The sequence below is a fragment of the Lissotriton vulgaris genome, chromosome 1_1, assembly GCF_964263255.1.
Source record: "Lissotriton vulgaris chromosome 1_1, aLisVul1.2, whole genome shotgun sequence".
Lineage (NCBI taxonomy): Eukaryota > Metazoa > Chordata > Amphibia > Caudata > Salamandridae > Lissotriton > Lissotriton vulgaris.
In genome coordinates this window covers 1,658,796,890-1,658,812,032 of record NC_141685.1, presented here as the reverse complement: position 1 = coordinate 1,658,812,032, position 15,143 = coordinate 1,658,796,890, and the positions used below count along the sequence as shown (strand labels likewise).

At 44.7% G+C, this 15,143-nt stretch overlaps 1 protein-coding gene across 1 annotated transcript in view; it reads left to right on the top strand.

Moving 5' to 3' along the window:
- The window catches only part of LOC147750996 (NACHT, LRR and PYD domains-containing protein 1 homolog), a 784,790-nt gene that overhangs the window by 559,239 nt on the left and 210,408 nt on the right, over positions 1-15,143 (top strand). Inside the window, exon 8 of the mRNA XM_086918888.1 lies at positions 9,738-9,824. Within this exon, the coding sequence (XP_086775014.1) occupies positions 9,738-9,824 (87 nt within the window). The remainder of the gene's footprint in view (positions 1-9,737; positions 9,825-15,143) is intronic.

Here is a 15,143-nt window from a genome sequence, read left to right as displayed (position 1 = left end):
CTCTGCTGCCCGTGCCATCTTTGGCCTGCATAGGCGATCACGAGCTTCTGGGTTGCTGCAGAAGCTCCATTGGCTGCCTATCCGTAAGCGGATCATGTTAAAATCCCTTACGTTGATGCACAAAGCCTTGTTTGGCTCAGGGCCCGGGTATCTACGGCGTAGGTTGGCCTTTTACCGCCCAGCCCGCTCACTGCGGTCTGAATCTCTTTTTACTGCCGTGGTTCCACGTGTGCGGAAGGCCCGCACTGGGGGCCGTTCCTTCAGCTTCAAGGCGCCCCAGGTGTGGAATTCTCTACCACTGGCGTTACGCAGTACCCCTAATCTCTTTCAATTTAGGAAGAGCCTGAAGACTTGGCTTTTTAATTTCTAGTTGCTTTTTGGTGGGTCTTTTTCTCTTTCCTGTATTTATTTTTCTTGTTATGTTATTACACACTGAGCCGCCTGTGGAAAGCGCCGGGACACTCTTTTAGAGTAGCCATGCGCTATATAAACTTATTTTAACATAACATAACATAACATGTATCCACTAGGGCTCACTGCAGATGTTATAAAATCACTGTATATATGGGTGGAGAGTGGGATTTGTATTATGCGGATGCAGGCAGCACCCTATGTTGTAACTGTGTTATTGACCCTATGGAAAAGTTGTCTGATGGGCGGTGGTCCTCGGACATATGTAACCGACTAAATGTGTCCAAGTGTATTGATGTAGTGGCATGACAAATTTCAATCTCTATTATCTATATGACACAGGAATGCACTGAGCTCTGTTATGGATGGTATATAATGACTGGATTATGCTGTTTTTACAATATTTTGTATGTTGTTTGAAAATGACAATAAACAGAATGAAAAAATAAATGGTGGCACAATAAGTGCTGCAGCCCTTAGAGGTCTTCCCTGGTCACAGTGCCCTAGGTACCTGTGGTACCATTTACCAGGGGCTGACCTGTGGCTAGAGATGCCAATTTGGTTTTTGTCTTGGGGAAAGAACACAAGCCCTGGGAGCCTGATTGGCAGGGACCCAGGACACATCAAGTCAAAAGTGCATCAGAAATCTAGCAGAAAGGGAGGGGGGGGGTTACTGCAACAGAAACCTACTTTCTCACAATAATATTATTGTATTTAATTATTCAGGTCACCCACACTTTATCAGGATAAGGATCCTCTGTAAAGTTGCGAGAAAAGACATCTGGGGCCAGATGTAGGTAATCCCAATTTACCTATTCTTAAATACCGAATTTTACTGATTCGGTATTTAAGAATAGGTAAATGGGATGTAGATACATTTTCGGTAAAAATTACCGAATCTGTAAGATTCGGTATTTACTGAATCGGTATTTACCGATTCGGTAATTGCCATTCATTCCTATGGGCCTGGAGGCCATTAGGAATGAATGGCAATTACCGAATCGGTAAATACTGATTCGATAAAATGGGGGAAACATTCAAGGGTGCCAGGGTGTCACTTTGACACCATGTTGCACCCCTGACTCGTGCTTGTGTGCAGATGTGGCACACATACATGCCCTAAGGACATGTTTGTCTGCCACATGGCACAGTTGAAAATGCACAGATTTGCATTTTCAAAGGTATTCCTTATTTACCACCAACTTATAGTTGGTGGTAAATAACGAATCCTAAAATGGGAAAAGCACTCATTTGAGTGCTCCCTACATTGCAAATTCAGTAATTTACCGAATCAGTATTTTAAGGAATCAGTAATTTACCGATTCCTTAAAATATCGAATCGGTAAATTACCGAATTTGCAATTTAGGCCACCTACATCCCAAATGCCCAATACCGATCTGAAACGGCCGAAATTCGGTAATTTTGGCCGTTACCGACCGGTATTGGGCCACCTACATCTGGCCCCTGGTGTTTCTCTCTCTCTACATTTGCTTGGTTGGTTAGGGTTATTTAAGAATATTTATGTGTGTATCTTTAATCTGTATAATCAAATATGCTCTGAAGAATAAATGTATTGTATATGTCTGCTGTAAGAATTGCTTTGACATGTATGAATCGGTTTCTTTGCTTGAAGGTGCTCTAAAAAAGTTTCACTGGTTGCCAATAAGGTAGAGAGTGGTATTCAAGTCTGTCTGCGCAGCTTTTGAGGCACTGCATTGGATGGGTCTTGACTACCTGAAAAACAAATTCTAGTAGTACAAGCCATCAAGAACCCTGAGGTCTTCCACAGCATACAAGGTCCTGGGGAGTAAGAAGCTTCATTTACAGTAGATCACTTTCCTGGAATGCCCTACCTATTCATTTAAAAACGTGGCTTTTTAATTAGAAAGTATATCTGCTCATGCTGACATAGTTAGGTAGGTCTGTTACGAGCTAACGCCAAGACACCTCCGGGTAATCACTGTACTTTACAAATGAATGAACATAACGTATTTCACAACGTGTATTTGCTAAACAGTAATGAGAGGCTAAGGCACTGAATTTCAGTCTCAATACTTTTTCAGAACCCATACCGGATGTCCATAAAAATCAGCCTTTTCTCTCCCCAATCCTCTAGTCTGGCAATGAGTATTTGCCCACATACCTTAACCAATGAATCCAGGAAGGATATTAGGCTATTGCAACAGGGATCATTATAGTTGCTCCTCTTAAAGATGAGTATAATTGAATTTTGACCATGTGTTAAGTTACCCATTTGCCCACTGTCTTTATGACATTGGTAAGTATAGGGCTTCCATTATTAATTAATTTAGTAATTTCCATTTTAGTTATCTCTTGCTCCATGCTTTCAGTTTAAGATGTTGTCATGGATTGTTGTCAAAAAGACCTGCATGCCTCCATATTCATTTCGTGTTCCTCTTATAACCTTTATGTGTAAATCTGCAAATTTTTCACCACTTACTGTAAATTTGACTCTGATATTTCCATCTGTGTGGAGATATAATTGGCCTAATTATCCTACCATTTTCCTGTTGCTTCAATTTCTAAGTAAGCTTTTTAATTTCTTTCTCCTTCTCCACATGCTGCTTTTTAATATAAGTTTTATAAAATCGAATTATCATTATTCTAATTAGATTTCTAATTCGCTGTTAATTCCATCAGCCCCTAATCTTTTCATTTATATCCTTTGGCTGATTTTTCAGATATTCCAATTTTGTCTCTTTCAGTTTTTTGGTTCTTGACAGTTCTGCTATGAGCTCATATTTGAAGAACATTTCAGCCTTACAAACATTGCAGTTAGGATGTTTATGAAGTCACAATACTGATGTTAGTCTTTACAAACTCTTTGATGTTTGTAGTCCGTTTTTGCTCAAAGTTTTTATTATCTAGAATGCTGGGGTTTAGTATTTATCTCTCAGTATTATGAACATGTATAGTATTAAAGGAGCGTTGTCCTGTATTAGTATATTGTCTAATTTTACATCCACCAACTTCTGTGTTACATTTCTATCAGTGAGAAATCAATCCATTCTTGAATGTCTTTGTACACGAGAATATAAGGAGCAATTACTTCCTGTCAGATTCTTCAGCCCCACTAGCTTTTATGCTTTACATCAACAGCAAAATTGTGCTCTGCTGTTTGCCATGTTGTTCCTTGTGGTAGAACCTTTATCTAACAGCGTATTGAGAGTCAGATAACAATCAGCCCTAATTATTCACTTTTCTGTTTGCAATGTGTTAGTGCATCATCTGTTTCATTCAGTAGCGAAGAAGGTTTTGAACAGTGTGGGTGTCCATTTTAAAGATTTCTGGATAAGCTATGAATTTCAGTTTTTAGTATTAACCGTCTACCTTCTGATTCATGCATTGTTTGTTTGATGTTTCCTCCCAGCTTTTACTATAATAAAATATTAACTCCACTTGATTTACTTGAATACCAACTAAGGGAATCCAGACCTAGCAGTAAGAAATTTCAGGTAAAAGCAAGTGATGGGTAGACAACTACATGAAAGAGTGTGGACTATAAAGAGACATTGTTTTTTGAGTCTGTTGTAATGTGCACTTGCTTATAGCAGTGCTTGTTCCCCTTCTCTCCAGTGTTTCATCTTATTGTATTGCCACTGTGCCAAGATTCCACAAACGGCAATTGCTGTGTGGCTGGTGAAAGTGGCATTCACCCTCTGTGCTATCTTGGGAATAAACGTACTTAAGTTTCGACGTTGATATTTTTGGCGACGATCGCCAGCCACATGTGGTGACACCCAGCACGGAAGCGTGAAGCGCAAGACATGGGAAGCTCGGACCCATAACTGGTTGTCTGAAGTTTGCCGTTAATGGCGTGGATCGGCTCCTGAGGTGAGGAGCACTATCTCTACCTTCCTGCGCTGCCCGCCTCGTTTGCCTGCTGTGTCCGACTACCCTGAGATGTCTCATGTGCTCAGTGGCACTTTCGTGGGCTCATCAACGTGTGAGGCCTGCTTTGTTGAAGCGCCTACCTGTTCACCCCTGTCGCTTCTAAGTAGGGGGCCGCTGTTGATCTACATGATCCTCCCGAGGCCTGTGGTGAGTCTAGACTTTCTTTCCAGTGCTCAGCATCGTGTATGTGCCCGCTGCTTGAAGGCTCCTACCGTACATAGTGAGGGGTGGGAGACACTAGCTCAAACTTCCTCCCCTCACATCTTATCTCATCCTTTCCTAGCGCTGGCTGAATCTTCTTCACGTGACTCTTCAGAGGGAAGGAGTCTGCATTCTGGCAAGTGAAACCTCCTACATTGGGAAATTTTACACTCGCCCCCTTCTTGCCATTTTTATTTTTGCTGTGTATCCCATCTGAGCCTCTCTGAACTGTCTTTTCCTTGCAAATATGGCTGTTTCCTTCATTGTGCTTCCTTTTCCTTTTCTTGCTGAACCAGGTCAAACGTTCATGCCATGGGAAGAATTCATTGACTTATTTGACTATTACATCATAGCTCTATATGGCCTTGAGTTTTCACCTGAAAGGAAGAAAGCGTTGTTATTAGGTACTATGGGAAATGAGAAGCATCACATTTTTAAATACTCGTCTCAAATGTTAGGAAATCAGCCTGTGGAGGATGATGCCTTTAAGGAGGTCAATCTGCGTCTGGAGAAGAGGTTTGCCAAGGAAGAGAACATTGTGATGTCTCGCTACAAGTTTTACACCAGGCCCCAAAAGTCGGGCGAAACGTTGGATGAATTGGTCTCTTGTCTACGGGAGTTGTCAATAAAATGCAAATTTGGACAGATGATTGATGTACTTATTAGGTACCAACTGATTGTTCATTGTCACAGCAAGAAAACTCAAGAGCGTCTTTGGGCTGCAAAGAACCCCACCTTGAAGGATGCCATTTCCATTGCTATGGTTGTTGAAGAGTCCGAACGATGCATGAAGGAAATGTGCAAGAAAGAGGGCTCTGAAGGTGACGTGGCTGCTATTGAAAAGAAGGAAGAAACCACCAAAGTCTCAGTCCGCAAGCCTATTCCAAAGGCTCTCAGGTCCACCAAGTCCAAAGGTTGTTCCAAGTGTGGTAGAACTTTTCATCCGAGTGACTCAAAGTGGTGCTTTGCTTTAAAGCAAGATTGCAGGAAGTGCGGGCAGAGAGGTCATTTCGCCCGTAATTGCAGAGACTTCAACAAATCCAGGTTTGATCTGACAGAGGATTTCAGTCTCGTGGGAGATGGTGAAGACCGTGTGTTGATGGTCCTTCCAGGCAACAGTGTAATTGAGAAGAGGTGTTGTCCTAAAGCATCCTTTGGGATCTTTGGCAAGCAAGTGAAACTGATGGTGGACTGTGATTCTTTGTATACTGTTGCACCAAGGTGGATGTGGGAGAAAGAGTGGCCTCTAGTTCCGCTCTTACCTAAGGACATCGATCCAAGGGGAGAGAATTGTTGTTCTTGGCTACTTTTATTCTCCTATCATCTTTAAGTCTGGGCAGATTGTGGGTAAGATCTACTCAGCAGAAGATGGTCCCCGATCTTGGATTGGGGACACTAATTTGACCTTCATATTGTCATCAATCCCCATGCCCCGGTCAAGTTTTGTCAGTGGCTGGTGTTACCACTGAACACGTTTTGCCCGAAATAGATGATGTTTTTAGGGAGAATCTTGGTGAATTGAAGGTGTAAGATTGTTTTGGAATAGGGCACCATCCCTGTCAAGCACAAGCTGCAGAAAGTTATTGTGAGGAATGAGGTCAAAAAAATGTTAGAGGACATGCTCAAGGAAGGCATTATTGAACCGGTTGAGGCCTCCGAATGGGTCTCTCCGGTGGTTATCACAAAGAAGATTGATGGTAGGCTCAGGTTCTATGTGGACCTTCAAATTCTTAACCAACATGTGGCTGCTGATACCTTTCGCCTCTCCAACATCAATGAACTGTTACTTTTGCTTAAGGGTGGCAAGTACTTTTCCAAGCTTGATTTTATAAGTGCTTACCACCAGATCAAGCTACACAAGGACTCTAAAAAGCTCACAGCCTTAATTACCATGGAGGGCACCTTTCCCTTCACGAAGTTGTCCTTCAGTTTGTCCTCCTCTGCCAGCGTTTTTCAGCGGATCATGTCCGAAGTCTTCAGGGGTTTGGACCACGTAAAATGTTTCCAAGACGACATCCTTGTTTTTGGGGTGTCTGTTCACAAACACAATAAAACTTTGAGGTAGGTCCTTGGCAGATTGAGGGAGGATGGCCTAACCCTGAGGAAGGATAAGTGCAAGTTTCTGGTGGAGGAAATTGAATATCTCGGGGATACCATCTCTGGGCAGGGTGTCCGTCCTAAGGTCGATCTTTTAGAGGCAATCAGACATGCCCCCATTTCCCATGACAAGGACCAGTTCGGTCCTTCATGGGTTTAATCAAAAATGTTGCCAAATTTGTTGTGGGCTTTGCCACCAAGATCGAGGCTCTCAGGTCTCTGTTGAGGAAAGGGTGTCCTTTTGTATGGGGCAATGTCCAACAACACGCTTTTGTTTTGATTAGGAAGGACATTTGCGAGGCAGGTATTCTGGCACCCTTTGACACTCGTCTTAAAATCTTTCTAACTGTTGATGCCAGTGGTTGTGGTTTGGGGGCTGTGCTTTCCCAAATGCATGTCGATGTGGAGAGAACAGTGGCATTTGCCTCATGCTTCTGTCCGAATTCAAGAGCAACTATTCGGTCATTGAGCTTGAAGCTCTTGCAGCGGCTTCGTCAGTGGAGCATTTCAGAACCTTTTTGTGGGTTGATGACATTTATATTCGCACTGACCACAAGCTCTTATTTAAGGTGTTGAGCCCTGGAGGTGCAAGTAAAGGGTCTGCAAGACTGGCCATACATGCTTCTAGGCTCCAGGAATATCGGTACTGTGTGGCTCACATTCTTGGGTAGAAAAATGTTCAGGCCAATTGTTTGTCTCCTTTGTTTTTGAAGAGCACTGATGAGCATAGTCTGGGTTCATCTTGGGAGCAAGATAGTGCTGTGACTTCATTGAGTGATGTTGAGGGTGCGTTGGTTGTGCCTTCTCCACTGATGATTGGTGTCATTTTATGGATCAGGATGTTGTTCTTAAATGTGTGGAATGTATGTTAGTTCTTGGGGAGCGGAGGGAAAGCTCTTTGCCTGTCAGACCATTTGTGAAGGTGTTGGACAAACTGAGCAAGAGTAATCCTAAAGTCCTCATGAGGAATAATAAGTTTGTGCCACCTGAGGGCTTGAGACCCAGGATTATCAAGCTTGCGCATGAAGTGCACCTTGGCCAAGCCTTGACTAAAAAAACATGTGCGTTGAAATTCTGGTGGCCCTGCATGGATGAGCTGATCACGTTCTGGGTCGTGTGGTGTGACTTGTGCAGGAAAAGTGAAAAGAGACTCAAGACGGGAGGTCATGCCGTTCTGGGTCACATCGAAGATCCTGGTGTACCCTGGAGTACTGTTTGTCTGGATTTTATTGGGCCTATGCAGGGTGTGGGGGAGAGGTTGAGGAATGCCTTGGTGCTTATTGATGCACATTCCAAGTGGCTGCTTGTCAGATTCATGTCTGATGTTATGACTAAGAGGACCATTGAGCAGTTGAAGGACATTTTTCAAGAGGAGGGTCTATCCTGCATCCTCATCATGAACAATAGTACACAACTTGTTTTGCATGAGATGAGGGACTTTCTAAGTAAATTCAAATCATCCACCACCGCACAGCTCTTTATAACCCCCAAGCCAATGGCATGGTGGAGCGGGCTAATCGCCTGGTGAAGGGTACCATATCCATGGCTTTACAGAGAGGTAAGGATGTCAGGGTGATGGTGAGCGAGATGGTTTGGGCACATCGCACGACAGTCAACAGTGCAACTGGGTTCACCCTATTTGAAAAGATGTGTGGGAGGAAGCCTGGCACCAAAATTGTACCTGCTGGCTTCTCCTAGTCTTGCATCCAACCAGGTGGGCGGCGTCAAGTCTGATGGCAGAGGTGTGTGTGCCGATGACTGGCTCAAAGTTAGACATGGCAGACCCTGCAAAGGTTTGTCTACGTTCTGGGGGTCCCTTCAGGGTGAGGCAGGTTTTTGACAATTATGCGCTTCTTGACAAATGGAACAAATGCAAGATTGTGTTGTATCGCAAAGGGGAGGGAAGCTCAATGGTGACCGAACCCAGGTCTATTCTGTCTGATGACGGCTTGAATGGCTTCATGTTGATGAGTGATGCAGAGTTGTCCTTCAATGAGTCTGTGGTCAGGAGTGAAGTTGGCTCTGGGGATGCCTCCAATTCCCTTCCACCTGTTCATCCTTCTGATGTGGGCGCCAGAGTTGCCCGTTCACCCAGGTCTCACAGACCTCCTCGTTATTTGGAGGATTATGTTCAACCTTTAAGAGGGTCTTCTTGTGCTTCATAACCAATGTTTTTCTTCTTTTCGTTTTCAATGGCTTTAATTTTCCATGACTTGTCTTTTCAGTGACTCGTTTTTACTATTGCTTTCTGTTGCTTCATGCATTGTTTTGTTTACTTTGTAACTTTTGGGTAGAAGGGAGGAGGGGGTGTTGTAATGTGCACTTGCTTGTAGCAGTGCTTGTTCCCTTATCTCCAGTGTTCTATCTTATCTATTGCCACAGCGCCAAGATTCCACGTACGGCAGTTGCTGTGCGGCTGCGAAGGTGGCGTTCATGCTCTGTGCTATCTTGAGAATAAAGTTAAATAAGTTTAGGAGGTTGATGTGGGTGTCGTTACCACAGAGTCCTGTAAGAAGGACTACAAATCCCTGGATTTTCAGTGCCCAGCTGCCACAATCGTTTACTAAATTCAATGATTCTCAAGGACAGACACCTTGGTGTCACTATCTTAACTTTAATAATTCAAAAGACCCACCAGACGTCTTTCAATCACTAGTTAGTAGCCATGAATAACCCCCCATCCCCGTCTTCTCAATACGTGAATTTGCTGGAAAAGTAGAATGTTGAAAGAAGGTGTGAGAGCACAACATGGGAAACGATGTATAGTGTTGAAAGATAGTATTTGCAAATCCATGTAAGAGGGACAACAAACCTGAAGAATTCTGGCGCCCAGCTGCTACCACCACCTGGCTGAACAATTTGGTGATTGTGCGAGGGAAAGACACCTAGCTGCATGCAATCCTGAATGAAAATGTACAAGATACACCATATGCCCTTCTGTCATCCTTAGGCTTATATTACATTACCAATGACACTTAATTAGTCTTGGAATATCATTCTCTGCGAAGTCTGTGAATGAAAAATAAAACTGATTTGTTCTCCAAAACATGTCAAATCTATTTCTAGGGTCCCAGCAGTTTACTGTACTTTTTGTGTCAAATTATCCTTTCAGACTAAGTTCTAACGAACTGACGGAGAAAGCTGGAGAAATCTTGGGAAGCATTCTTGGAGACGAGAAGTGCGCCATTGAAAAACTATCGTAAGTAGCTGGGATAATATGGCAGATCCTAACTAATAATGATTTATGTTCTGGGTTGATGCAGTTTCTTAAAAAAACTTTATTTCCACTCACTGATGTGATAGCAACAGTGAAACTAAATGTGTTACAGAATTATAAACAATACGAGTTAAGTTAATGTTTTATTTTTCTGACAAGTTAAACCATCTAATAAAGGTAATGGCAAGAACATTTTTTTTTGTAATATAACATTGCTATTGGATAGTAATTCACTTAAGTCCGATAGGTCACATATCTTAGATGCGGCACATTTTCAGCTCAGTAAAGTACAGTAAACTCAAATGTCCAGCCCTAAATATAGTGCTGCGTTTCTTGCACACACTTTTGCTTGTTGATCAGATAGGCTGAGAATGCTAGCATGGCAAACATGCTTTTACCTGATGCTCATATGTGGGTTCTGTTTATGGTTTCCCTTTGTGAAGAGTCTCTTGACATCTGAATACACCAATTTAAGAACACTCACCACAGTGCGAGCCCTACTTCAGCCTCTTCAGGTGAGGAGGATGCATGCCTCTGTACAAAACAGAGATGTGATAACCAGTTTCTAGAACTACCGGCTGCACTTCCTAAAAGCTAATGCTGCAAAGGGGCAGTACTTCAGCTGGGGCACAGGAAGTACTGCCTTGTCAGGGCTTGTGAACAGAGGGCATCATGAAACACCAGCAAGAAAGCAATGCTTTTTATTGATTGGAATGATAACGTTTCCTGTGAACGAAGCTCAGGTGCTTGATGAACCACCATGTTAGACAGTAACCAAAATATATGCAAGTTCCTGCTATTCTCTCAGGAAAGTAAAACAATCCCACAACGCAGATAATTTAAAAGAGAGTAAGTAAGCAATCGCAGGGAGTATCCTGAATGAGAATTACCCAGTTAAGTGTCACATTAAACTAATTATACTGTACAAATGCTTAACATTAGTAACCTGTAACTGCAATGTTTGATTGCCAGTAGTAAACCCTGTTAACCAGATGTGTCCATATCTGAGCTGAAACTCGGAGCTCCCCTACCACATTTTCTTTATCTGTAGAGTTGTTGATACTTTTTTAGATTTTAGATGCCTTGTTCTAGTGGCAACACTTTCAGACGCGATGTATTCTAGAGACTTCTGTTTTAGGGTGTTTTCAGATTGTTTTCCCATCGCATTGAGAAGCTTGACTCCTGATGCTGAAAGATAACCTACTCTGTTATTCTGTGTTTCACAGCTTTCTAGTAAATACATGTTTAGCCTCCACCGAAACAGGAAGATGGAATGTTATTCCTCATAAGGTTTCAGATTCATAAATTTACATGAGCCAGTAATGAAACATCTGAGTTGTCTGTTACTGAGATTTAACCTTTGAATCTTTAACCAAATGTGTGTAGGTTGCATCCTCCGGTGCAGGAGTTCCTCTGCAGATCCTAACAGCATCATTAAAACTCCTACTGGTTCGAGAGGAACAAAAAGAGGGACCACAATAGAAAGATGTTATTTATGAAAGAGGAGGCTTCAACCTCATTCCTAGGTCCGACTCGTCTCTATTTCATGCTAATGTGTACGAATCCAACTAGTGTTGAGACAAATAACTACTACACCACAAAATTAACTCACAGCTGTGTACAGCCATTATCATGAAATTGAGAGCTATAAGGCAACACAATATTTTCCATCCTATTTTCACACCCTCACAGTTCTTTTCTACAATGATATGCATGGGCATGAAACACGTTCTTTCATGTCAAGCAATTCCTGTATCTGATTGAGATATCTAGCCGCAGATTCCTTAACTTAGAATTATCCCCAGGCATCAGACTGGATCAGGAAACGAATTTGAAGCAGCACCTCTGCACGCCGGGGGACGGCGCCACACGAGCCCGCCCTGACGTCGTCCACGGACGTGACATCAGCGAGGTCATATATGTCCCTCCCGGCGCACTGACGTCAGTTTCCTTCTTTCTTCTTTTCCGCGTGCAACGCGGATCCGGAGTAAGCGTTTCCTCTGGCGTGTTTTCAGCCCCCTTGCGTTTGGAACAGTGTGCGATGCCTTCGAGTTTTAAAACGCTGTTCGCTGCAAATGTCCGCGACGGACCCGCAACTTATCTGCATGTGGTGTCTGGGCGAACACCACGACTCGACGGATTGTGACGCCTGCCAACACCTCAAGCCGAAAACCCGGCGGGAGCACCAGATTAAGCTGCTTTCGGCTCGCCTGTCCTGGTCGGACTCGTCACGGCCCCCGGCCTCCTCTTCGCCGCCAGATCCCGGTGGCAGTGGGTTCCATTTGTGGCGTTGGTCGCTGTCTGGTTCCTGGCGCATCGTTCGCCCCTTCTGGGTAAGTCAGGGCGCATGTCGCTGAGGTCCTCGACTTCCCTTCCTTCTGTTGTCGAGGGCACTGGTTCCCGAAATTCTCTGGACATGTGCCCCCGGGAGTCGTCCCTCCCCTATCTGCCTTATCCTGGCGCGGGGCGACTCGTACCCAAATGGAGACCTATGCAGCGGCCCTGCAGGCCTTCCTTGGGTCCCCTCCTCTCCCTGGGGCGTCCTCGGAGCCTCCGCTACATGCAAGGTCTCCGGCGGACTCGCCGGCGGGTTCGTCTCCGGCGCCGACTGCACCCCTTGCCCCTAGGGATGATGGAGATATGGCAGTGTCAGGGCGCGGCACTGCTGGGTCCACCTCTTCGACCCATAGCTCCCTTAATGCACCGCATAGTCCAGTGGGGCTCCCTGTGGTGTCGCAGGTGGTTGCTGATGCTCGTAGCTTTGCTTCGAGCCCACCTCGGCCTTCCAGACAAGCGACTGCCTGTTCGGAGGCGGGGTCCGACTCCATTCCTTACTTCGGAGTCGGAGCCTGCTGTGGTTGAGTCTGATTTGTGTTCTGTCCTCTGACTATGGTTTACCCTAAGAGGTGTTTCCCCTGTTTTTCTTAGGGGCGTGATATACTCCAGGTGGGGTACCTGTATGCTATTGTGTAGCTCCACTCTGTGCCAGGCAGGCGTGGCGGTCCCGTTGGGCTCTCTACGTCTACTGATGCCATTATCTTACTGTTCTGAATCTGCGGCTAAAGGTCTCTATTAGATGCACGAGTTACTTACCCTCGGTAACGATGTATCTGGTAGACACTTTGTCTAGCCGCAGATCCCTTAACACCCACCCATCCTCCCCGTTCTACGAGGACCTTGACTGGTGGGCTTCTCCACTTTGCCTCCTTTCAGTTGGCACTGGTCTTCATCCAGGGTGCTCAAATTGGTGCGACCATTTTAAGAATTGCCATATGCAGCGCCTCCCTCCAGGTGACTTCTTTTCCTGTAGAGCTTTGCTTTTTGCTTCGCCTTCACCGGTAGAGCCTTCTTCTTCTTCTTGCATCACCCTGGAGCTCCTGTCTCCTCTACAGTCGTCTTCTTTGGGATCTGGTGGGCTGTGCTTGGGCCTTCTATTACTATAGGAGAAGTGCCGTTATTGTACTGCCTTCTCGCAGAACATTGTTGTTCTCCTGTTCTCCGCTCTTGTGGACCGGCACAGTTCTGCGTTGTAATAACAGTCAACCTTTGTCTGTCAAGATATTCTTCCCTTGTTACTCAGCCTCTGGGGAGGATCCACGCTTCCTTTTGCAGGGTTGTTTTTCAGAGTGATGTTCTGTCTTTACTTCCTGGTTTGTAAGTAGACAGTGTCTAATACTGTCCATCATGATGGTGTTATGCACCATCCGATTTCTTTGTTTTACGGATTCTTTCCTCCTTCGCACACTGTTCCCAAACTTTCACAGTTTTGTTGGTGGCTTCGCGTTGTGCCGCAGAAAAGTTTCTCAGAAGAAAACTGACGTCAGCGCGCCAGGAGGGACTTATATGACCTCGCTGACGTCACGTCCATGGACGACGTCAGGGCGGGGTTGTGTGGCGCCGTCCCTTGGCCCGCAGAGGTGTTGCTGCAAAGAAAAATCTGGATCCAGTCTGATCCTTGGGGATAATTCTAAGTTAAGGAATCTGTGGCTAGACAACATCTCTACCAGATACATTGTTACCGAAGGTAAGTATCTCATACGCTGTGTGTTTTTTTAGGAGTTTTGTTTAAAGAACATGCATCTTTCACTCCCTTTACCAAATGGTCTTTTTAGGCCGAAGCCTAAGACTGCATGTGCTGTCACTTGCAAGATCTTTAGTTTTCTATACAGTGGGCTTGGAGCCCACCCGTTAGTTATAATTAGTTGGCTGGATTGTCATTTTTTTAATTTTATTTTTTAAATATTTTTATTTCAGGTATTGGTCATGGACCATTACAGTTTGAAAGCATTGCATCAATCACATAACATGTGTCAAAGGTCCATTCAATTATACAAACTGTCAGGTATAATAGTATTTTTCTTCTTTTTGATTCCCCTTCTGTTTACAACAACTCCCCCTCCCTCTAACTTCCGGCACTTTTACATTTTCAACCATAATCATCTTGTACTGTGTCTGAATCTTTTGGAATAATATTTACTAGTAAGGTCCCTGCCATGTCCGTTTTCACTCCCTGCGCTAATGGCTCAAATTCACTTTATTCTCTTCCTTCCTGCACCTAGTTGCACGTCAACATTTGCCATTGGGTAGAACAGTGGGGGGGGGGGTGGTAGAGGGGGGGAGGAGTGGGTGGAGGAACTAGAGAAGGGGAGTGGGGGGGAGTGAGGGGGGCGGGGGGGAAGGGGGAGGACGGGGAGGTCTGGGAGGATAACATCCACTTCTCTAACTTTGCATCCCATTTCCGTTGTCTTCCTCAATTGATTGAGTCATGCTATTGTCAGCACCTGATTCAAAGTTTAAAAGCATTGCATTCCACTCCATTGAGATAGGAGTTCTCCGTAGGCCTCTTCGCTCCTCTCGCTGCAATTCCATACTCTCCGCCCTCCCCCATCGTAGTACCTCCCCGTGCCAAATGTCTGGGTCCGGTGGTCTAGCTGACTTCCACCTCATTGTTATTGTTCTCTTTGCCAGTAAGAGGGCCAAGTCAGCGAAGCGGGTCGCTACACTCTTTTTCTTTTCGGTAGGGCCCAACCCCAATATGCTGTGTGCCATAGAAGTGTATGGCCTTGCGGGTGCTATCCTGGTCAGTTTTTCGTGTACTGTTGTCCAGTAGTGCCCTAACTTGGGGCAGTCCCATAGCATGTGTATCAGTTGTGCGTCGTCAGCCCCACAGCGGGGGCACGTGTCTGCAGCATCGGGAAACATGGCGTGTATCCGGTGTAGAGTGAGGTACGCCCTATGTAAAAACATTATCTGAATACATTTAAATCTTGGATTCCTCGAAACCTTTCTTTCCTATTCTTT